General features: G+C 45.4%; 1 protein-coding gene across 1 annotated transcript in view; it reads right to left on the reverse strand.

Annotated features, from left to right (window-relative positions):
- Positions 1-23,333, reverse strand: part of THBS4 (thrombospondin 4) — a 42,780-nt gene that overhangs the window by 5,621 nt on the left and 13,826 nt on the right. Inside the window, exons 3-16 of the mRNA XM_014856983.3 lie at positions 20,036-20,283; positions 17,729-17,837; positions 17,266-17,348; positions 16,665-16,716; positions 16,252-16,454; positions 14,498-14,635; positions 11,907-11,975; positions 9,626-9,778; positions 6,253-6,357; positions 5,547-5,654; positions 5,078-5,237; positions 3,692-3,810; positions 2,783-2,835; positions 76-269 (exon numbers count right to left, since the gene is read on the reverse strand). Of these exons, the coding sequence (XP_014712469.3) occupies positions 76-269; positions 2,783-2,835; positions 3,692-3,810; positions 5,078-5,237; positions 5,547-5,654; positions 6,253-6,357; positions 9,626-9,778; positions 11,907-11,975; positions 14,498-14,635; positions 16,252-16,454; positions 16,665-16,716; positions 17,266-17,348; positions 17,729-17,837; positions 20,036-20,283 (1,794 nt within the window). The remainder of the gene's footprint in view (positions 1-75; positions 270-2,782; positions 2,836-3,691; positions 3,811-5,077; positions 5,238-5,546; positions 5,655-6,252; positions 6,358-9,625; positions 9,779-11,906; positions 11,976-14,497; positions 14,636-16,251; positions 16,455-16,664; positions 16,717-17,265; positions 17,349-17,728; positions 17,838-20,035; positions 20,284-23,333) is intronic.

A 23,333-nucleotide genomic window follows, 5' to 3' on the forward strand; every position in this document is an offset into this window, starting at 1 on the left:
GGGAGAGGTGCGCCACCAGGTGCCTGGCTGAAGGGAGCCCGGGGTCCCACGCAGCCCTGGGCTGTGCCCACTTACTGTTGCTATCCTCCTGGGCTGGGTTGGGGACCAGCCGGCAGTTGTCTGGTCCAGGGGGCACCAGGTCTGGGATGCCGTCATTGTCATCGTCATCATCACACTCGTCACCAATTCCATCCTTGTCAGTGTCCAGCTGGGCACTGTTAATGACAGTGGGGCAGTTGTCTGTACTGTCCTGGTGCCCGTCTCCGTCACTGTGTGAGGAAGGAGAGGTGGTTTGCATCACAGAGGGCAGGAAGAGTCCAGCGCTCAGGAGGGAGAGTTTGGGTTTGGGGTTTTAACCAGGCTTGGTCTAGTATCAAACCCACATGTCCTTAGAGGAGGCTGCCCTCTGGGCTCAGAGACCATTTTCCCCACTTCCTCAACCTGTTTCAAGTAGATCAGGTCCTACGCAGGAAGATAGGGCTGGTTTCCATGATTTTGTGACCAGATGCTCCTATCGGTCCCTGGGACTGATGTGCAAAGGGAACAATGTGAGGGCCAGGGAGTAGACTGCTCGGTGTGAACCCGGGCTCAGCTGCGCACCAGCTTGTGGCCCCAAGCATGATCCTTGACCCCTCAATGGCTCAGTGTCCTCCTCCGTAAAATGGGAACATAACAAAGCCTACTGCATAGGGTTGTTGTGAAGATTGAGTGATTAGAATGGTGCATATTCAATTTTAATAGATGAAAAAGCATTTCTAAGCACCAGGCTCTTAGGAAGCCTTGCAATGTTTTCCTTTCTATTACTCTTCATAATCCCCTGCCAGCGGACCCAAGCAGGATTGGATGTGAGGGCCAGCAGGAGAGTGGCGAAGAGGACAGAGCTGCTGCTTCCCCACAGGTGGGCATGTAGGCTGGGCTCAGGCTTGTAAAGCACTTCTCAGAACCCTCATTCTCTGCCTGCCTGATTTTTCTTCTTTCCAGGTCTAATGGCCACCCGATGATGAGGCTGCCCTGTCCCCAAGGTTTCCCTGAGGTGATGGAGACCGCTTGTGGCTACTGTGGATCAGAGTAGATACTCCCTTCACCTGGCTCTACCCATGGGCTGTGCTGGGCTGGGAACTGCCCCTATGCAGTCTAGGATGGGACGGAGAGGGGTGCCAGGGACCAGTCTATGTCCTTCACGCCATGCTTCCCGGGGTGGGTCCCAGAGAACATGAGGCCAACCTGCACAAGCAGAGACAACACGGCTCAAACAGTGAAATTCCTGGGCATGTAGCAGGGCTGCTTTTGAAATCACAAGCTTGAGCTATTTCCATTAGTGGCCATTCTATACAGGCTTGAAGATTTTTATGCAAAAGCAAGCAGTTCCTGTCCTCCTCGCCAGGGTTCAAGTTTGTGGGAAACGTAGCAGAATGAGTCATTTATTTTAGGCAAATATCTAGCGGCTGGTGGAATAGGATATTTTAGAAATTACTTTGACGGCGATCAGAGTACAGGATGACCTGCAACAGGAAACATTCCTGATGGGCATCATTTAGCGAGGTTGCCACGGCACCAGTTCTGCCTTCCTCTCAAAAATGGAGACATCCTATGTGAGACTCTGTTGTGGACTTGCCTCTCCTCAAGCTGTGGCAACAATATAACACAGCCACCACTTTCTGTAGGTCACCTGAGGGCCAGCACTGGGCCAGGGGCATTCCCTGCAGTATCCTTCATTTTCACTATAACCTGCCAGATGCATTTAATTATCTCTCTGTTGCATGAAGAAATTGAGATTCTGAGAGATTGACAGATGTGTTTAAGTTCACTTGCTGAGCATGTACTTTGCAGCAAGGACACTGAGCACAAGGACGGAGAGGGGACTTTATAGGAGTTGGCCTTGAGCAAGGTTTGGCTTGAGAACCGCTGTCTGCAGGGCAACCTCTCAGAAGAGGTTGAGAAGGGCAAGCTACGTTCCTTCCTTCTTTGCCTTTCAGAATCCCTGCCTCTCATCCTGGCCCACTGCCTCTATAAGGATTCCCTACAGAAATGAAAGGGTGGAGGGGGGGACCGCAGGACCTCTGGGGCAGAGCTGCACACGTCTGTGTTTTTGGTGATGTTCCTACGGCATCTGATCCAGCCGTGTGTCCTAACAAAGGGCTCCATCCATGTGGGGCGAGCAGGGCTGACAACATTCATTTGCATAGAACAATTCCACTCAAATAAAGGAGACTGAAAGAAAAAATCCTAAGGACAATGAAATAACAGTGATCTCTCAGCAAACTGACAGCTTTCTATTTCGGGACAATGGAGAAGGTTTCCTGTGCTGAAAGTAGAATAGTAAAAGAGCGAATACCTGCAGAGTGCTGTCAATGGAATGGAAACTGTAATATGCACTCTTCATAAATTAACTCGGTTAATTTTCACAACAGTCCTATGCGCTACCTTCCGTGTCATTCCCCTTTTACGGATGAGAGAATCGAGGCACAGAGAGATTAGGTAAGTTGCCTAAGGCCGGCTGTTTGTCAGTGAAGGAGCTGGGACTTAAACAGAACTGTGTCACTCCAGAGCCCATCTCTGCAGCGAGATGCTATGCTGCCTGTCTTGTAATAGAATCTCACTTGCTAGAGTGCCTAGTGGCCCCTCCTGATACTGTGACCCCCATGCAGAACTTTCAAGGAGGCAGGGCTGTTGTCCCCTGAGCAGCTCAGTCTACCCAGAGAGATCCCAAAGCATGGTGGCAGCAGAAAGCTCTGAAAGAAAGAGCACATCTGGCCCTGTGCCGCTGGGAGATGTGCCATACCTGTCCTGGTTGGTGTCACAGGAGTCCCCAACCAGGTCGTTATCCACATCAGACTGCAAAGAGAACAGAATGTGTTGTTACTTATCCCTGGGCCTGCATGCACAGAATGTTCCAGAGGAGGCAGACCTGGTCCATCCTCACTGGATCTCTGGAATTGGGGTGATGCAAAACTGCAAAAGGACAACACCATATCAATGTAGGCACAATGCTGAACTTTCACAAAAGGCCTTCCAAAATATCAAGCTCCATGGATGGGCTGCCTACACACCAGACAAGCTGGTTGGGAAGGGCACTGGGGCAGCGTGGCCGCAGGTGGAGATGCGGAACTCTGGCACGGGTCGGAGGGGAGCCAGCCACAGGCATGGGGACGAGGCACTCTGGTGGTGATGTGCTTCTGCATGTTGGAGTGGAGCCGGCATGGGAGTGAGTCACAGAGGGAACAATGACTCCCTCTCTCAGGGCTTAGAAAACCCACGACCCATCACAGCCAATTATCCAGACAGGAAGGAGGAGTGAGAGGGGAACACCACGTCGCTACTGAACTTAATCTGAAACGTCCACACACAGGCTGTGTAGGGGTTTTGGGACTAAACGGTTAATTTCCACATAATATTTTCCTGTCTGCAGAAAAAATTTGTTTTGGGCATCATTAAACTCATATTATTAATGTCACAGGCTATCTACAGCTAGCCTGGGAGATTAGTCCAGAGGGCCTCAGATCTCCTGTAATGTCCTTCCTGTCACCTCTGGGCCTGAAGTCTGCAATTTCACCCCCTCTGCTCTGTTAGGTATGCAGCAACAGCAAAGAACTGAGCCGGCGGGCTGTGCTGTGATTTTAGACATTGGTCTTCAGTGAATCTTTGCGTATGGAATTCAGCCCAGAGACTGCATTCCCTGTATCCTACTAACCTGGTTAGGGTTGCTGACATCAGGACAACTGTCGCAGGCATCCCCCACGCCATCACCATCCTTGTCCTGTTGGTCACGATTGGGAGCTTTGGGGCAGTTGTCCAGAATGTTTTTTATTCCTATGAGAAACAAATGCTTCCTTGAGGCAGGCGAACACCCCAGAGAGGTCTGGGACACAGACTTGTAGGTGCTGTGGCGATCACGCCTGCACACAGGCAGTAGTGGCCTCTGCTGGGGCCACCCTCAGACAGCCACTGTGTTTTTAGCAGTTATCTGGACGTAGCGTCAAAGGATGGGTTCTGGGTGACTTGAAAACGAAGGGTGATCTGAGGCATTTATCCAGTGAGTTATAAGTTGTCCAACACAGCAAGGGCTGTCACTGCAACCAGAGGAGGGGGTCCCGAGGGCTAGGTGGGCCACGCCTGGAGAGGGAGCACCTGTGGGCGTGTGAACTGTGACTGAGACTAAGGGCTCCGGCAGGGGTATGCTGGAGCCGGCCCATTGTGACGCTCTCTTCCCAGCTTCCCCTTCAATCCTGTCGTCTCGCACTGTTAGCTTGAAATCAGCGATGGTGGGAGTGGTAGTTACATCATGGAAACTGGCAAATGCTACAACTCGGAGCTTTTTGTGTATGTTTTGTTGAGCTGGTTTACCAGCACAGCACTGGGGTGGGGAGTGTATTTCTAAAAGGAGTTTCCTTCAAGACGTTGTCATGTGATGTTTTTCAGAAACTATTGGAGCCACCTGCACTTTGATGATAGTCATCTATGTGTTATGGAAGCTATACAGGAACAAATGTCCTTCCTCAAGTCCTGTGAGGCTCCAGGGGGCGCCATGCACACAGACCACAACAGGAGGCCCCTTCAGCAGACCCTGGAGCTGGGTGATGCAGCCGCCCTGCCTCCACAGCCCTTCCCAGAACAGGCAGGGGATGTCCATGTCTGGCAAATGCCTGGTTCTCTGCAGCAGGAGCCCGACTTGGAGGCGGTAGCCTGTGGCCCTGTTCAAGGCCCCTAGTTCAATTCTCCATTTCCAGGACTCTCACGCAGAAAAGGGACGGTGAGGAGTGGGCAAAGGTACAATCTGGAAGACAGATGCCCTACAAAGACACAGCCCTGAAAGACACTGCCTGAAGGGACTCCTACAAGGGTTCTGGCAATGATGTAGAGTTCCAGAAACACCCAGGGTTATTCAAAAGGAGGGTGGGCTGTGGAATCTCCTTCCACAGAAACAAGTGGACCTCAGGTCCCCCAGGCATAGGCTGTGTTGGAACCACCCGGAGCGGGAAGGCCCCCTGAGTCAGTCGGTCCATTCCTGCTCCTAGCAGAGAACAAGGGCAAACAGACAAATGAGTCCCCCCAAAAAAGACAAAGCAAGCAAACCCACCATCGCCATCCATGTCATCATCACAGGCATCCCCTTTTCCATCCCCATCAGTGTCTTTCTGGTCATTATTTAGGACATTCCGGCAGTTGTCACAGGCATCCCCAAAGATATCTTTGTCACTGTTCCTTTGGTCCATGTTGTGAGTCAGGACACAGTTATCCTAAAGGATCAGAAGACTGAACATTTACTCAGACTTTCACTGAATCCCTCCTGTGTGCCCAGCCGTGTGGTGGATGCCGCCCAACCTCCACCCCCATCGTCATGAGTTGTCAGAACTCAGGAGGCCCAAGTTTGTCAGTTTCATATTTTAAACATTTGAGAATCTTAGAATAAAAAGTTGCAGTGCTAAGGGAATGCGTGCATGGAAACTAACATTTGGGATGATGAATATAAACAGTTGACTTCATGGACTTTATTCCATCACCCCTAGTATGTGGCAATTCACAGGCCTTCCCAGCAAAGCAGGTACCTGCTCATTCAGGACCCCATCTCCATCAGCATCCTCATCACAAGCATCTCCAATGCCATCTCTGTCTGCATCTTCTTGGCCAGAATTTGGCACATACTTGCAGTTGTCCTAAGGGGGGGAAACACAGCTCAGAGAGAAATCCACATCTGTCTTTTTGTTTTTTTCAGCATTATAGAGAGATAACTGACAGGTGAAATTGTAAGATATTTAAAGTGTACAATGTGATGATTTGATATACATGTATACTGTGAAAGGATTTCCCCCATCGAGTTGAATAACACATCCATCACCACACATATTATTCCCCCCCCCCCTTTTTGGGGCAGAAAACATTTAAGTTCTACTCTCTTAGCATATTTCAATCACACAATACAGTGTTATCGGCTATAGTCACCATGTTCTACATTAGATCCTCAGACCTTATTCAACCTATAACTGAAAGTTGGTACCCTTTTACCAACTTCTCCCTATTTCCCCGACTCCCATCTACATCTGTCTTAAGCCAAAAACTATTTCTGACCTCGAGACTGACCAAGGCTGCCTGGCTTTGTCGTTGATGACTGTTTTGCTACATTTAGATGCAGCTACTTTAAAAATGCAGTTTTAAATGGAACCCACAGAACCTCTCCCCCAGATAAGATGTGCCCTTGGGAAGCCAAGTGTATGTGTGTTTGTGTGTGTCTTTTTTCCTGCTTGTCCTCCTTACCTTCTTACAGTTCCTGGCAGAGCATGGCAGTTCCTCATCAGGGTAACTGTCGATGTCCACATCCTTTCCACAGATGTATCCATCACCAGCCCAACCAACTCCGCACTGTGAAGGGAAAGCCCATCAGAGGCCTGCGAAGCTGAGCCTGGTGGGAGGCTGGTGGCTAACAAGGGCCTCGCTCCTGTGTGTGCATCCCCAGAGGGAGGGCTCAGAGCCAGAAAGCTTTGTTGGGTAGGATTTTAAAACCATCAGGTTGTTTTTCAACAGTCTAATGGTTCAAAATTCAAAAAATATAAAGGGAGTTATAGTGAAACTCCTTTCCACACCTGTTCCCTCTGCTCAGGCAATCAGGGCGATCTGTTCTCATGTACACTTTCTGAGACACGCTGTGCTTAGTCAAGCAAATGCACAGGCACACTCTCTTTTTTTCCTTTAACACAGTTTGTAGCACACACATACACAGTGGTGCACCTTGATTTTTTTTCACTTTTTATTAAGATTATGATAGTTTACAACGTTGTGAAATTTCAGTTGTACATTACTGTTAGTCTTGTTGTAGGTGCACCACTTCACCCTTTGTGCCCTCCCCCCACCCTGACCTTGATGTTTTTCAATTAACATTGTATCTTGGAGCTCTTTCCATATCACTCCACGTGGATTCATGTCATTCTTTTTGGCCACGGATGTATCATACATAAGGTGTGGTATGCGTCTGCCTCAATTAATTCAACCAGTCCTCTCCTAGTGGATGTGAGGTTTTTAAAATCTTTTTCTATTGCAAACAGTGCTGCCACAAATAATTCTAGTACATTTGTCATTCTGCACATGTACCAGTTTCTTAGTGGGATGGTTCAAAGTGGGATGATTCCTGGTTCAAAGGGTATTTGTATTTGTAATTTTGAGTTATTGTCAAAATGTCCCCCATATTATGGTCAACTGTCTTCTCCCAGTGGAAATGAATGCGTGAATGGGTGGAGTGGCTTATGTGGCACTTTCCTTATCTTCTTGGGCCACAGTCCTATCTCTGAATCTGACAGTCTTCTCGATCAATCTCCACCAAAGGAGGAACTTTCCGAGGTGCTGTACCTCGGTTCATACCCTTTTCTTTTAACAGAAGAAGGTTCTCACAGGCGCAGTGCAGGGTGTGCACGTTCTCTATTCCCTGGAGGGGTGGGCTCTTACCCTACCACCCTCCAGGTGGGCTCTTAACATCAGCCGCTGGGAACAAGCCTTCACTGTCAGCAGAACAGGCATTAAAATAACAGTTATGCCAAACCAGACTCTATAACCATGTTCTCCAATGCCTACACTGATGCTGCAAGGTCATCCTTATCCCATTTTACAAAAAGGGCAACCAGGCTCAGAGTGGTTGAGCCCCTTGCACGAAGTCTCAGAGCTGGGACTTGAACTCAGGCTCGTCCTGGTCACTGTCTTTCGCCATTTCTATTTGGTTGATGCGCACACTGAGCTCCTCCTCTGACATTCTGTACCCTCGTTGGCCTAGTTAAAGGATGGCTGAGAAACCAGAGAAAGGAAGTCATTCCACAAGTGGTGTCCTGGGGATGAGGGGTCCCTGGGAGCTCAGCCCAGGAGGAGGAGGGGTGGCAGAAGAGCAGAAAGAACAGGGGAGAAGGGGGCCTAGAAAATAAAAGAGAACCAGAAAGGCAGGGAGAGGGAAGAGTCTGAGGGGAACAGAGTCAGGGCCAAAGGAAAGGAAACCTTACATGAGTCAATATTAAATTTCCTGACCTCACTAATCAAAATAAGGTGATTTAAGACTGGTGACTTTCCAAGCCGCAGCCTGCCTGTTCTTAATCATCTGCGCTCTCCTTCTGCAACCAGAGATTTAGGAGGCAGGATTCCAAAGGCAGCCCTCCCAAAACTACCCCTATTTCCGCTTAATTGCTTCAGCAGGGCCTTCAGAAGGCCTGGAAGGCTCAGCCGTGGGGTATGGTCCTTGACTCATTTTAATGAAGAAAAAATTCCCTCTAGGAACAAATACATTTTTAATGAGCCATTTTCTGGCAGATTACGTTATTTTAGTAGTCACACCAAGCGTATTAATCCTTTACCATCTGTCGTTGTACCTTATTACAATTCAAAAACATATTAAGAGCCCCATCACCCACCATCCCAGGGAAGTTGTTAATTTGTTCACAGAAAATGAGGATTTAAACATAGATATACACTTGCCTCTCAATGGTAATAAACACGCGCGAGCAACAGGAATGAGGGAAATTGTTGGCTTTTTCCCCCCTCCACCCTAGCTCGCTGCTTCCTCAGGACCTTGTTACAGACTACCTACATTGCTGGAGAGAGCTGACCTCATTACATTTATTTCTTTAACTTAGTTTTGATTCTTCTCATTTTTCCTATTTGAAAAGTGATATGCTCACTGTAGAAAATTTTGCCAGCATAAAGATAAAGAAGTCTAAGTTTGAGATATAAAGAAGAGGGAAAAAGTCTCCCAGAATCCATCCTGCTGCTCGGAGGTTATCAGCATGTAACTGTGAGTCTCAGCCTCTGAAGGGCCACCTGCCAAGGGCCTGGCTCACTGGGAAGGAAGGAGGAGGTGTGCAGCTGAAGATGGCTGATTCATTCGTGCCTAGAATCCCCAGGGACTCAGGAGCCTGGGGTTTGGGAGTGGATGGCAGGAACGAGCCGCCTTCTTTACCAAGGGCCCACTAAACACGCCTGGCGTGAGACCCAATTCAGGCAGTGACTGGCCTGTTCTCGTCCCAAGCCTCCTCCTTCCCATTTTGGCTCCAGGGCTCTGGGAAATGCACAGGAAGAAGAGTGACCACCCACTGAGCTATTCCTGAATCTAGATGGGGGTGGACACAGCATGGCGCCCTCTGCCCTCACCCACTCACCTGCGGGAGACGGGAGGTTTCCCTCTGAGGGTTTATACGACCCACCACCTCTCCAGTGCCACCCACCTCCTGGAGTATTGGGTCAGATTTCGAAAGTGTGAGGCCAATTAGAAATGACAGCAGTACACTAATAAATCATATAAACAAGCGAGGGCAGGAGACGGAAGAGAGGGAAGGAGACTCCTTCACCTCGTGCTGCTCACTTCTCGGGCTTTCCACAGAGGGCGCTTGGGAGCTGGGGCTCCACCACTGAGGTGCCCAAGGGGATGGTGTTGACCCACGGCCAAGAGGGACAGAAAAGGCAACTGATGGTTAGATGGACTTCAGGTTGCTCCCCACAAACTCAATTGATGACCCTGTTCCTATTACATCCTCTGTTTATCTTGACTGAAATGTTTCCATTTTTGAGTGCATTTACCCTGAAGCAAGTAGAAATCAGGGAGGGGTGGTGTTTAAAATGGATGAGGCAAAAATGATAAAGCAAGTAACAAACAACTTACCACGCACGTCACATCCCCCTGCCTCCCTTCGATGCACTGCGCGTTCACGCTGCAAGGATTCAGTTCTGGATTCCTGCAGTTTCTTTCAATTTTGCATCCCCTTGTCTGATCGCCAGTGTACCCTGGTTTACAAGGCCCACAGCGATAAGACCCCTGCAGGGAGCAAGGACAAGACGATGAGCCAGGGGCTTGGAACTGTGAGCAAAGGTACCATGATGGTGTTTATGTTTCTATGTCCTCAGCGATGCCAGGACTAAGGGAGACCCATGCCTGCCTCTCTGCTTCCGTGTACGTCTTATAAGATGGTATGAATGTTGGGGAAGATGCCACCAGATTGGAAGATGCAGCCGTGAAGGAACAGAACTGATGCAGAATAAGGCTAGACAGGGAACCACCATCACTTTGACTTGCCAGCTCTGCTATGGGGGGCGGAGGGGGAAAGGGCTGAAAGTCCCAGTGAGAGGCTTTCCTCTGGGGACAGGGGAGATGGTTGGATTAAAAAGCCAGTTAGAAATTTTCTCTTTTACTGCTCCTTTGGCTTTTTTACAATTGAGAGAAAACGAACAGGTGTACAGAGAAATGTTGGTGATGTTGGTGGCCCTGCACTGAGAATTCTTGATGAGGTGGGCTGCTACGGAAGAAACCTGGCAAATGAGCTGTCAGCCCCATGGCAACGGCACCTCCACAGCCAGGCAGGACTTGTTCTTAAACAGCTTTCCTGAGATAAAATTTACATATCACAGAAGACACTCATGTAACGTGTACAAGTCAGTGATTTTAGTCACTTATGACTCTCAATCGCCAAACCCAAGGATGCCCTTCAATGACCTTTCTGGATCTACCCGCCTCACTGGATTCTCCACTGGTCAGCTGCCTCCTATTCTTGGCTTCTGTTCTTTCTCCTTCGTCTGCTTCGTTTGTGAGGTTCTCTGGAGTTCTACTTTCTAGGCACTTCCACTGTCTCCTTTCCTTCTCCCTGGGTGGCTTTAGTGATTACATTTATGTCAATGTCTCCCATATCTACTTCTGCAGACTAGCTTTGTCCTGGTGAAAAGCTAAGAAGCAATAAATCCCTGTATATTCCTAGGTAGTAAGGCATTGTGGATAAGAACAGAGGCTCTGCAGCCAGACTGGAAGTCTTATGAGATGTGTGGCCTTAGCCTAATTACTTAACTTTTCTGTGCCTCAGTTTCTTCAACTGTAAAATGCGGATAATAATAATGCCCATTGACAGGGTTGCTGCGAGGATTAAAATAAGTGACTTGATCTTTAGAAAATGCTTGTACATACAAGGAAACCAGGAACCTAGAGATTAATACTTTCCCGAGGACATGTGCTAAGTTAGAAGCAGTACACATGGGACCAGTAGATCTTTCCTGACAGTCCACTCTGCTACACCTATCATCTTGGAGCGGCCAATTTTTCAGAAGTGGGCGGCCAGGTCCTTCTTCCTAGTCTGACTTAGTCTGGAGGGTCCACTGAAACCTGCCCACCATGGGTGAGCCTGCTATTATTTGAAATCCTGGTGGCGTGTCTTTCAGCATCACAGTAACATGCAGCCCCTGTGGTGTGACAGTCAACAGATGGATTGTGTGGTTCCCTGACCAGGAAATGAACCCAGACTGCAGCAGTGAGAGTGCCAAATCTTAACCACTAGATCAACAGGGCTGGCTATATTCTGGAATACTGAACTATTAATATAAACTAAGAAGCTCTTCATATTTTTAAAATGCAAGAACAATAATATTTTATTCAATCATTTATCTTAAAAGCCCAACATTGCAACTTTGATAGAAGATAAAGAACAAGTTTGGCATTTATAAAATAATAATTCTTTTTTTTTTTTTGGTGAGGAAGATTGACCCTGGGCTAACATCTGTTGTCAATTCTCCCCTTTTTGCTTGAGGAAGATTGTTGCTGAGCTAATACCTGTACCAATCTCCCTCTATTTTGCATGTGGGATGCTGCCACAGCATGGCTTCATGAGTGGTGTGTAGGTTGGTGCCCAGGATCTGAACCTGCAAACCCCGGGCTCCCTAAGTGGAGTGTGTGAACCTGACCACTATGCTACCAGGCTAGCGCCTATAAAATTATTTTTATATAAAAAATTACTTATAAAATTACTCTTAGACTAAAAACTTTTTCAGCACAAACTTTTATCCTCATTTGCCAGATATATTATGCCCATATGTTGTACATGTTTTGCGGTTATGATTTATAAACATACCCTTGTTTTAATAACTGGTTTGCTTCGATAACAACAGCCATGAGAAACACTTACCAAAGTGTTAACACAGATGGAATTGAGAACGCATGCTCCATTTCGACACTCATCAATATCAGCGCAGACCTAGTGCAGAAAGGTTTAAAGAGACACTCTGTTTAAGGAGAAAGGCAAATAAATTTTGCTTTGTTTTGATATCTTTGTGTGAAGTGAAGATATGGAATTTCAGGTAGACGGTAATTAGAGCATCATTTCAGCCATCTCCCTGTGTTTGTACCCGTCCGTAGTTACCCTAATTCCAAGTGATAGCTGCTTACTTGGTATTTAAAGTTGTTCAGAAAAGACAACTTGTATGATTAACCTGTTCCACAACTTTTTCAGTCAAGAAGGTTCTTCTTTATCCTGCTTGGGACTTAGTGTACTTCTTCTATCTGAGGATTCCTATCTTTCTTCATTTCTGGAAAATTCTCAGCTTCCCTCTGCTCCAATTCTTTCTATTCTTTCTTTGGAACTACAATTAAACAATTAAACAAACACTGGGCTTTCTTATTACTCTCTTCTTTTTTTTTAACTTTTTATTGAGATTATGATAGTTTACAACCTTGTGAAATGTCAGTTGTACATTATTGTTTGTCAGTCATGTAGGTGCACCACTTCACCTTTTGTGCCCACCCCCCAACCCCCATTTCCCCTGGTAACCACTAATCTGTTCTCTTTGTCCACATGTTTAACTTCCACATATGAGTGGAGTCATACATAGTTAATCTCCTCTTTTGACTCTTAATCTCTCATCTATATTTTCCATATCTTTATTTCTCTGTGCTGCATTCTAGATGACTTCCTTAGATCTATCTTCCAATCTCTAAATTCCCTGTTATCTGTCTTGCCCATCTATTGAGTTTTTAATGTCAATGATTATATCTTTCATTGAATAAATTTTACATGGCTATTTTTCAAACTTGCTTACTTTCTTCCCCCGACATTGCCCTGTTCTTTAATTATGGTATCCATTCCTCCCTTTTTCTCTTGATCCTTTTGAACTTGTTTTTTATTGATCATGTTTCCTCATGGTAGCCTCTTCATATAAATTGCCATTTTTGTTGATGAGCATATCCTTGGTGGCCCCACTTTTGCCTGTGGGCGTTTGACTGGCCCTGAGTTTTGGAGTCTCTTCACAAAGTGGCATGGCTTTGACATTAGCCAGGGCCCTGGGGATTTTATTACTCCGTGGCTGGTTTTTGTATTCATTTTTTGGCTTGTGTTTCTGCATTATATGTGTAACTTAGATTTGGAGCTCACAACCGTATGTGGTACAAGCTTGGAGCTTTGGTTTGTTCGGGGCAACCTTCATTTCTGTCAACCATGTTCCAAATCAGAGATACCAAGCTTCCTTGTTGATCTGGGGGCTGGTAAAGTTTTCCCATTTCTTAGTACTGGGTAAGGCAGCCCTTTGAGGCTCCTGGCTTTATTCAGGAGTATAAGGTCTTTCTGAAGGTTCAAGACTACATCTGCTGTACCCACATAGGTGCTAAAGCCCGTTCCCCACTCCTTGGTCCTACACCCAAATCCCACTCCCACAAGCTGCTGTGGCATCAGCTTCCACCCACAGCTCTGGCTTTGAGTTCCCTTTTTGTTTCTAGAATCTGCACATTTTCTTTGATTTCTTCTGATATTAGGGATGCATTAAATTTGTCATTAAATTTTAGCAAGGTGGCTCCCTTCTACTTCAGTTCAGTCTCCCATATTGCTGGCAATCCACCAAGAAGTGCTCCTTCCAGCTTACACAAAGCACCTTCAGTTTCGTCTGTTTTCCTTGGTTTAGTCTTGGAGATTTTGTCATGAGAGGAGAGAGGAAAAACTTTGGGTCATTATCCGAATGGCTTCTTGTCATTCACATGTGTCTAGCTTGCGTCCTTTCTCTAGTTAAAAAAATGATGCCCTCTAGAATCCTTTGATAGGCAGCTAGGAAATAATGAATTCCTGCCCTTCTTCAAAGGTAATAATTTCCCTAAGGTAGTAAAATATATTTATAGACCAACCATTTTTAAGGGCTGAAAACATCAAAAAGAATTTCACAGTCAGTCAGTTAAATAATGACCAGGATATAGTAGGACATTTGGAAATAAACGGAGACTGTCACAAAGTGCTCAAGTACTTTATGGCAATTTATAGCTTATATAAGAAGAAGGGGGGTTTCCCCAGGGGATTATTTCCTCTCTTGAAATCCTCTCATCTCTAAAACAGCTTCTGATCAGCAACAATGGCTCCATAAAAGTGACCTGATTTTTCAAAGCTTTTATTTGTTTCCCTGATTCTCAAGTTATTCTGCAGGACAAAATGCTCGCTGGCGACCAACAATAGAAGCCTGAAATCAAGCGACATATTCAGTATCACCTCATTCACTGTTTTGCTAGTGATACGCAATTATCCCAATTTAACAGCTTGCTCCCTGCTAGACTTCATGAACGTATAAGCCCAGAAATGAGTGGGAAAGCGTCCTAACTCTTTATTGTGCACCATGACATTCCACATGGCATTGGCTGTTCAAGGAGGCAAAGAGTTATACGGGAAGAGATGGGAAACAATCAGAGTTTTTCTGTTGGTAATTAAGATAAAAAATGAATAGGAAGACCATGACATCAGCCCACCTGCTTGTTTGACTTGGCAAAACTGATCCCAACACCCTGCAACACCGGCCCTGAGAAGCCCACTGGGCAGGCGTCACATCTGAAGCCGGGCGCCAAGTTCACGCAGCGCACGCCCGGGTAGCAGGGATGATATTTGCACTGGAGACAAAACAAATTTCAAAGTCTTTAGCCACATGGAGAAAACAGTCTCAAGTTTCACTCATCTATTTGCACATGCTCATTTATTCATTTAACTATCCATTTTTGGGTTGCCAAATGATAAAAGGAAATAGAGCCTTCCAATTCTGTAGTCACCCACGGAATCCCTGACCCACACAGTCTGGGGCTGCCTGTCAGTTACAGAATAAGGGCACAGCCAAGTAGAAGGAGTCCTTCGTGTTAGCCAGTCTACCTCCCGGTGTAAACTGCCTGATATTCTAACTTGGACTTTTAAAATCTCTGTGAAAGGATGGTGCTCCTGGACCACTTGTCAGCTGGCTGTTAGATGAGCCAGAGGGATTACTGAACCAGCCACTCACATGAAAAGACCTCGAGAAGAGAAAGTCAGGGCAGTTGCTTCTTCAGGAGGATGTGGTCCACGGGAGTCTGTGCCTGCCTTTGTGCCCTGTCAAGTCCGTGGCTGTTCCAAGGCTCTCAGAGTCTAGGAGATTGATGCTGATCCTTTTTCTTTAACCACTTCAACTAATGTAAAAAACATGACCACTTCCTGTCCTTTCATAAGGAGGAAAATTCCAGCTCACAGATAAAAACCAGATGCAGTTCTATAAAATATGTGCAGCTGTTTCTTCAATTGAGGGATTATTAGAGACCATCTTAATTGCTTACTACTTGGGGAGATAATCAGCTGAGTGCTACCAGGAGCCTGCAGGAGCTGTGTGTGTGGGCACGGATATGTGAGTTTGCATATGTGTGTAAGCATGTGAATGTGTGTGACCACATATGTGTGTTTGCCTGCATGTGTGTGACCACGTATGTGTGTGAGTGTGTGTGTGAGTCTGCACATGTGTGTGTCAGCATGTGCCTAAGTTCCCTGCATGCACCTCACCCCCTCCATTTCTCCTGCCAGCCTTCCTCTGGCCGGGTGGGAGGGGAAAGGCACATTCTGGTGGCAGCCTTGCTACCTACTACGAACCCTGCTTTGGGATTGGAGTAGTCACTGGCTAACCGTGGTCTTGAAACGGTCTCTTTCAGAAGCTTTGCCAGCCAGCCAAACAGCCTGTAGTTGCTGGATGTGTCTTTCTGGCTCTGTCCCTGGGCACTTCTGGCTACTCACAGGTTATGTACCCTCCTCAACAGGTCTTGTTGGTTTGAGATTCCCTTCTACTCCTCTATTTTAGGAAGCCTGAAGAAATTAGTTGCAACCCTTGAAATATATCCTTACAGATATCTTCCCCCTCCCACATTTGCAAAAGTATAGAAAAATCAAAATTGTAACATAGATTGCTAAAGAGAAATAATCCGTGTTAGAGTATAAAGCTGAATTCTCAGCATTGTAGCAACACGGAGCAGTAGATGAGCTGGAAACAGAGAGAGAGAGATTACAAACACAGCCACAACCACGAGTCACGCCTCCTTCCTCCCGCTGCTCACGCTCACAGTGTCTCATGTCTTCAAAGATTCACAAGGAAGTGATTTTTACGTAGCCTGAGGACAACTCAGGTCATCTCTTGTCATCAGCTTGCCTTCTTTTCCCACAAGCTGCAGGGGATGCAAGATTCTTAGGGAGCCCCCACCCTGTCTAGCCGAACTTTTACCTCATCAACATCAGAACAGGTGACCCCATTTCCCGTGTAGCCCTCGGGACAGGGCCCGCACTGAAAGCCATCTCTGGTGTTGGTACAGCGGACGCCACGGAAACATGGGTTGGAATCACACCGGCGCATTGGGGGTGTCGGAGGTGCTGGGGGTGCGGGGGGCACCAGTGTGTTCGGGGTCGGAGACTGAAAGCTGAGAGGACCTAGAGAAAGACAATAATCCATAGGCTTATTCACCACCAGAAAAACAGCTAATACAAAAGGAAATTTGGTTCCCCGATGAACTTCCCTTCCCTCCGACTCTGTGCCAAAGCTCCAGAAACCACAGCCAAGGCGGCCTCACCCCAGGCCCTTCATCAGTCTGCTTCTGCTCGTCCAACTCCGAAGGAGCCAGTTACTACAAATGCACTCACCGCAAGCCTGGCATTCAGCTATGGTGTTTCGCAAAAACGTTGTTTCCTTGACCTTTAGAAATGAGAAGGGAAAAGAAAAGATGGAAAAGAGTACCTGATATATAATCCAGGAATGAAAGAATCTGTGTGCAGCAATCTATTAAACAGCTGTGGGTTTTTTGATGAGGAAGACTGGCCCTGAGCTAACATCCGTGCCCATCTTCCTCTACTTTATACGTGGGATACCTGCCACAGCATGGCTTGCTAAGTGGTGCGTAGGTCCACACCTGGGATCTGAACCGGTGAACCCCTGGCCTCCGAGGGAAGCATGTGAACTTCACCGTTATGCCACCGGGCTGGCCCCTGCACAGTTCTTAAAGGGAGAGCTAACGTAGGCCCTGACAGCTCTCGCTCTGCTTGGAGCCATGGTCCGTTTATTCCATGCTTGTCCTCCATCTCCGGAGCCCTTGCAGTGGAGCCCCAGGGCGGCAGGCTGCGTGGGGCCACCTGCATTCTGGCTCCAGGTCCACCGCCCTGCTCTGCAGGCCGGCACTCCACCAGCTTGTCACAGAGCTTCTCTGATAAGACTGGGGCTTTTCTGACGGTTTGTCCTCCCTGTTACCTGCTGTCTCAGAAGATCCTTCACCTCTCCCAGGAGCTGGTTTAGTTGTGTCATTTGCCCCAAGAATTGACGATTAAAGTCTCCTGTAGCAATAGCAAAAGGTAAGGAGCATTCAGCCAGTGACAGCCCTCTCTGTGGTGACTCACAAATGACTTCCCAGAGAATCATCATGACAAAAGCCTAGGGTTTAGGAATTTAACTTGGGGTAATTCATCCAATTCACCTAAAAAATAATGATAATGATGGCGCTAGCTAATTAGTTCAAGTTCAGATGAGTTACAAAAATAAAGATGCAATGGAAATATTTCTTTCCCTGGACTTTGGCACAGGAGCATGATTTCTGAGGATACACCCTGTAGGGCTGCTGTGCTGACAGCCCACGTTTCAGTGATGGGACCCAGCCCATCCAGGGGCCTGGGGCTTGTTTTTAATGAAGGTGCACAAACTGTGCAGGAGCTCACACCTGTGCTCGTGGCGGCCAGCGGCTCACTCTGCTGCAGGAAGCAGTCTTGCAGGCTGGCGACCTGGAACAGCGAGCCTCGCACCACCAGCTTCAGCTCTTCCAAGAAGTCCTGGAAGAAACCACATTCATAGCACACATTGCTGACGCTGTTCAGAAGCCAAGGTGTGTACATTCTCACACAAGTTTCGTAACAGAGTAGCCCTGTATATTTGGACCCTGACATCTTACATACTTTTGTGGGTCTGCCTTTCTCCTAAAGCCTGCCAGCCCTGTCCTTTTGACTGACACAAATACGGAAGGAGCCAGTAGCCTAGGAAAATGCTGACATTCAGCTCAGCCTGAGAGTTCATCGAGGTGGCTCTGAGAAGAGCAAAGGCTTTTTCCTTCATGGCAAAGAAGTTATTTTGTGGCACGAGACTCTGAAGACGTGTCTGGAATTTGTTTATGGAGTTTAGACTGTAATAAATAAGACACTGATCCCAATTACAAACACTGTTGTTTTTAGGATGTCTTGGCTCCAGGTTTTAGCAAAATTTCTGATTTCCCTGGGCTATGAGCATGAATAAACAGTCTATTCTAGGATTATTAGGTAGCTGGCATCATATTGTCACATTACTGGTTGATATCGATTATTCACTGTTAGTCACAAAGTCAGTCAGTTTCCTCACCCCTTTATTTTGGAACTTTTAGTCATACCCATTATTATATATACATGACGGAAGAAGTTTACGTTAACTGCCAACGTAAAGTCATCATCTTTATTTTAGAAATGAGCATGCTGAGGATTTTCAGAGGAATCCTACTTTTTAATTTAGCTAAGTTATGTATGCAAGAAGTGCTATGTAACAGATACTGTGCTGGACATCAGACTATAAGCTCTATGGAGGCAGGACCATGACTATTTTGCCCACCACAGTGTCCCTAAGGCCTAGAATGTGCCTCTTTGTTGACTAATTGTCTAAATGAATGAATGACAAGGTGACTATGAAGGTGGAGCACTGTGGTCCCTGCTAATAGTCTAAGAAGGTAGAACTTTTGAGAAAATTCTAAGGAGCATAGTTTCTGATGACCTTGTCCTGGCTGACTCCTGGCTTTTAGAATTGACCTATTTGGTAGTGGACAGTAATTTCTGAAATGGTCAGTGACATAATTTCTGACTGTCATTCTGATTATCTGAGCTAATTTGGGGATTCAGAAATAAAGTTTAGCATCTCTTCCTATTCTTTCTCTTTCTCTCTAAATCTCTCAGCACTAAATACATATACATCTTTCTCTCTCTCTGCAAAAACAAAACAAAAAACCTTGGATTTTAGCTTTCTTTCAATTTCTGCTTGAAAATGCTTCCTATTTTCTAAGCACAAAATTCTTGTATCAGAGCATAGTTTTTATATTATTATCTAAAACTTCTTAGCATTCCTGCTTGTAATGGGAATTATTGCTTACACCCTGTCTCTTCGTAGAAAGGGTTCAGAGCAGCTTGTAACTAAAGCACATATAATAAAATAAAATAGGAATGGAAAATGAGGATTGAGAGAAGACAATGATATTATGAGCTTGTAACAGATGAACAAAGTTACAGATTTTGGCACTGACTTCCACATCAGATAAAATTCAGGAACTACGACCAGTTATAATTAATGGAAAGGACAAAGAATACTAGTTCTTTATAGGAAACAAAGTATTTCCTAGCACAAAACTCTAAAAGAAATTTTTGTGGCAATTTCTACAGAAAGTGCAATGATATAATGAAAAAAATACTATTAACATAGCATAAAACAGAAGACAGAGGTGATGGGACTTATAAGGCCTCATGGAACTAGGTCAGCAATAAGGTCCTTTTTGTTAGGGATGTTCTAATAAGACCTGTGAAGAATGTCGTTCCTAGCGCTTGGCAGTTCCAATCATTCTTTTTTACTTTCATTAAAAAATAATAAATAATAACACTATAGAAAGATTGAAAATAGATCATCCTATTATGCTGGGATAGCTTAATTTTTGCTATTCCTTTCCAACTTTACATTCATATCCAAAAAGTGTCAGCTTATCATCTAAAGCAGAAGATCCCAATTTTGGCCTCACATCAGAATCAGTATTTTTAAAAATCCTGATGCCCAGGTACCATCCCTACAGATTCTGATTCAATTTGTCTGGAGGGTGAGCCCTCTACCAGCAGTTTTTAAAGCTCTGCAGGTGATTCTAATATTCGGCCAGAATTAGACCCTCTCGCGATGTCAGCACCCTCCTCTGCACTCCCTGAACCTCGGCCACCCATCTCTCCTCTTTGGACAATGGTCTGTGGGTTCCTACCTGTGCCTTCCTCTGGAAAGTCCTCAATTCAACGGACTCAGCATTCTGGGAGAGGCCAGAAAAGGCTCTGGGGAGATTGTGAACGGAATCCACTTGCTTGCAGTCCAGGTAGAGATCCACAGAGCCAGCCCCTCGCCGTAAGTTGGTCAGTCTCAGGAGGACCCTGTGCCGCCTGCCATCAGCCAGCTGCAGGTTGTTGAAAGCCACCAGGTGAATCTTTCCATCATTCTTCAGGTAGCGGAGGATGGCTGGAACCAAGCACAGATCGACAAATGATGAGATAAGGGAACAGGGGAGATTCTGAGCTGGACAGCCTCCAGGTCACACAGCTGGGTGGCTGGAAAGAATGCAAGCAAGTTGGAACCATGAATTTCCAACATCTTGTAGGCCAGGCATTGTTCTAAGCACTGGCAAGCCACCCTGTTGCTGAGGATGTTTTGTGCTTATGGAGAGACAGACAATACATAGCAAACGTGAAAATAAACAATATAATTTCAGATAATGATAAGTACAATGAGCCAGCAGAGCCCAACAAAAGTCAACTAAAATCCATCTAAGCTCCTGAGGGCATGAATTCATTAATTCACCAAGCATTTACTGAGCGCTACCATGGGGCTGGGTGCTGTGCTTAGTTTCTTTAAACACTTAAGTTCTACTCATTGCAACCCTATGAAATTGGAACAACTAGTGATGTGGAAAGTGACGCTCAGATAAGTGAAGGAACTTGCTCAAGGACATAGCAAGTGGCAGGACTAGAATTTGAAACTGTGTGTGGTTTATTCCATGACTAAAAGAATGGGCAAGGACAGGCCTTTGTAAGCATCTGTTGAATCAAGGGTAACCTGTCATACTGTCGCTCATATTTATGAGCAACCTATCCTCATATTTAACAAAGCTCAGTTAGAAAACCAAAGGTATCCACGGGTTCAAAAGAAGGACCAGGAGGGAGACCCACCATCTGATTTTGTTTGTTTTTTCTACACAGGTAGCTATCTATTCACAGATGTTATTAAGCTCACTAAATGAAAATTCATTCAAATTCTAAAATTCTGGTTTTCTGCCTTGCTTTTTACTCTATTATTGTCTTGAATATATTGAGCCTTGACCTAAAATCTATGCCTGGATGCTGAACTTTTGGGAGTGAAGCCCATTGGGTGAGGTTTGCTGTAAAGACTAGAGTGATTTGCTTCCAAGAACACCTCCAGGTCCATTTGTAGGTACCACTGCCAAACCCAAGTTCATCACTAGAAACAATCACTTCAGAAATCTTATAACAAACATTTGAGAGAGGGAGGGCTGGCCACTTAAATTATGGTATAATCATAAAACAAAATACTGTGGAACAGTTGCATATTAAAAACACAAAAAGACATTCCAAGTATTTTATGGAGTGAAAAAAAGGTTATGAGTCAGTATAGTTTCAACAGAAAAAAATGTATGTGTGTATGTATATATATGTATATATGCAAATACAGGTAATTAGAAGGAAATATGTCCACATTAATATGGTCATTGATGGGCGCTTGGATGATTGTTTTCCTCCTCTTGCTCATCTTCATTGTCTAATTTTTTGAGAAGAAACATGCATTACTTATATAAGACAAAAAAGTGAAAAAGAAATGAATTACACACATATACCCAGACTGTGCTGCTGTCACTCTGAATGATTCTCAGAAAGTAATTCAGACAATCTTTCCTCAAGTACCTTTCCTGTTGAGTGTAAATGCCAACTTGGTGCTGCCCCACGGAGTAGCCAGCCAGGAATACCTGTTTACATTGCAGTATTGCCAGAGAAAATAATCACCACTGTCAAACTCAGGATGTATTTGAAATATATTAGACTTTCTAGGTTGATTTTCCCATCCCTTCTAAAACCTGTCTAGATTTGCTTTTCCATTTGCCCATGGCTGGTGAGGGCCAGGTGGCATCAGATTCTGTGATGTAGAGAGATGCCAGGAGGAGTCAGGAGATCTTCTCGTTGCCTATGTGGTCACCACCACTTGCTCCCTGAGAGAAGAGAATTGCTAAGACCTGGCAAGGTAGACGGGCTAGAGGCCTTTCTATGATGGTAGTATAACACTATGTTTCCTGAAGTAAAGTATTGGTAAGACTTAAACAAATGTGGTACGAAGAGAAAGAAAATAGTGGGAAGGAAGAAAACAGACATGAGCAGACATTCTTGAGGCATTTTAAATATGGGGTTCAATTGGATTTTTACCCATTTATTCACTACTGTTGAGAATTTACAGTGGTAACCGCATGGCTGGAAACTGGAGGTACATATGGTACCCAAAAGATGGGGAAAATTGAGCTCAAACATACGCACTAATTCAGTTTTTAAAAACTTCTACCTCTTTACTTTTTTGAACAGTTTTGCAAGTACCTGGAGTTTTTCCAGGCCAATAAAAATACCACTTGGACCACCAACTTTCACTTGGTCATAGACACGTATACTCAACATCTCCTTATTCTTGTTACAGCCACAACTACTGTTCTGCACATTAACAATTTAAGTGGATTCCCATAGTGGTTTCAAATAAATACCCTTGGTTTTCCTCCCCAAACTGAGGATTTCTGCGGAATTCAGAGGAAACATATTTTCATGGGCATCTTGCCTGCTTTTAAGAGGCCTTCTCCCAGGGCATGTGGGCCATGATTTATTTTCATAATGGAATCGTGTAAGTTTAATTTTATAAATAGCACCTCTTGGAGTACTTTAATGTAACAGGTACACATTAAATGTTGTGAACATGAACTTTCAATGAATAATTAAATGACTAGATTTAATGAGCTTTTAATATATAAATGAAAAAGTTTAGAGAGTGGCAATTCAACGTCTACTGCAGGCAGCAAAACCTACTTGTGTGTTAATGCCATCATTGAAGGGGATTCTATCCTTCTGCCTTGCTGTGTGTTGCAAGGCAACACTAAAATGACAAATTCCTCATGCTCCTAGATCTTGAGACAACAGCAAGAGGAAAAAAAGGAAAAGAAGAATTATGGAAACTTCCATCTTCACAGTGTCTGTTGGCAGAAAAATTATCAAGTGCTTTGTCATTTACCATTCTTCATACTTGATCCAATAACTCTCATTTCTCTTATGGCTTCCATTTTTCATTTTTCTTTTCTATTGCAGAGTCCTTACTTCAGTGCTTCTCTACTTATTTTATCTTCAGAGCAGTAAGACGACCCCAGAGGGCAGACAGGCACCTGCTTAGGATACTCAACGTTTTCACATCAGTCAGGCCGAGTCTGGAAACAGCCTAGAGTTCCGGCCCGGGAGCCTGCAGCCTGCTGG

The sequence above is a fragment of the Equus asinus genome, chromosome 9 (assembly GCF_041296235.1).
Source record: "Equus asinus isolate D_3611 breed Donkey chromosome 9, EquAss-T2T_v2, whole genome shotgun sequence".
In the NCBI taxonomy this organism is placed as follows: domain Eukaryota; kingdom Metazoa; phylum Chordata; class Mammalia; order Perissodactyla; family Equidae; genus Equus; species Equus asinus.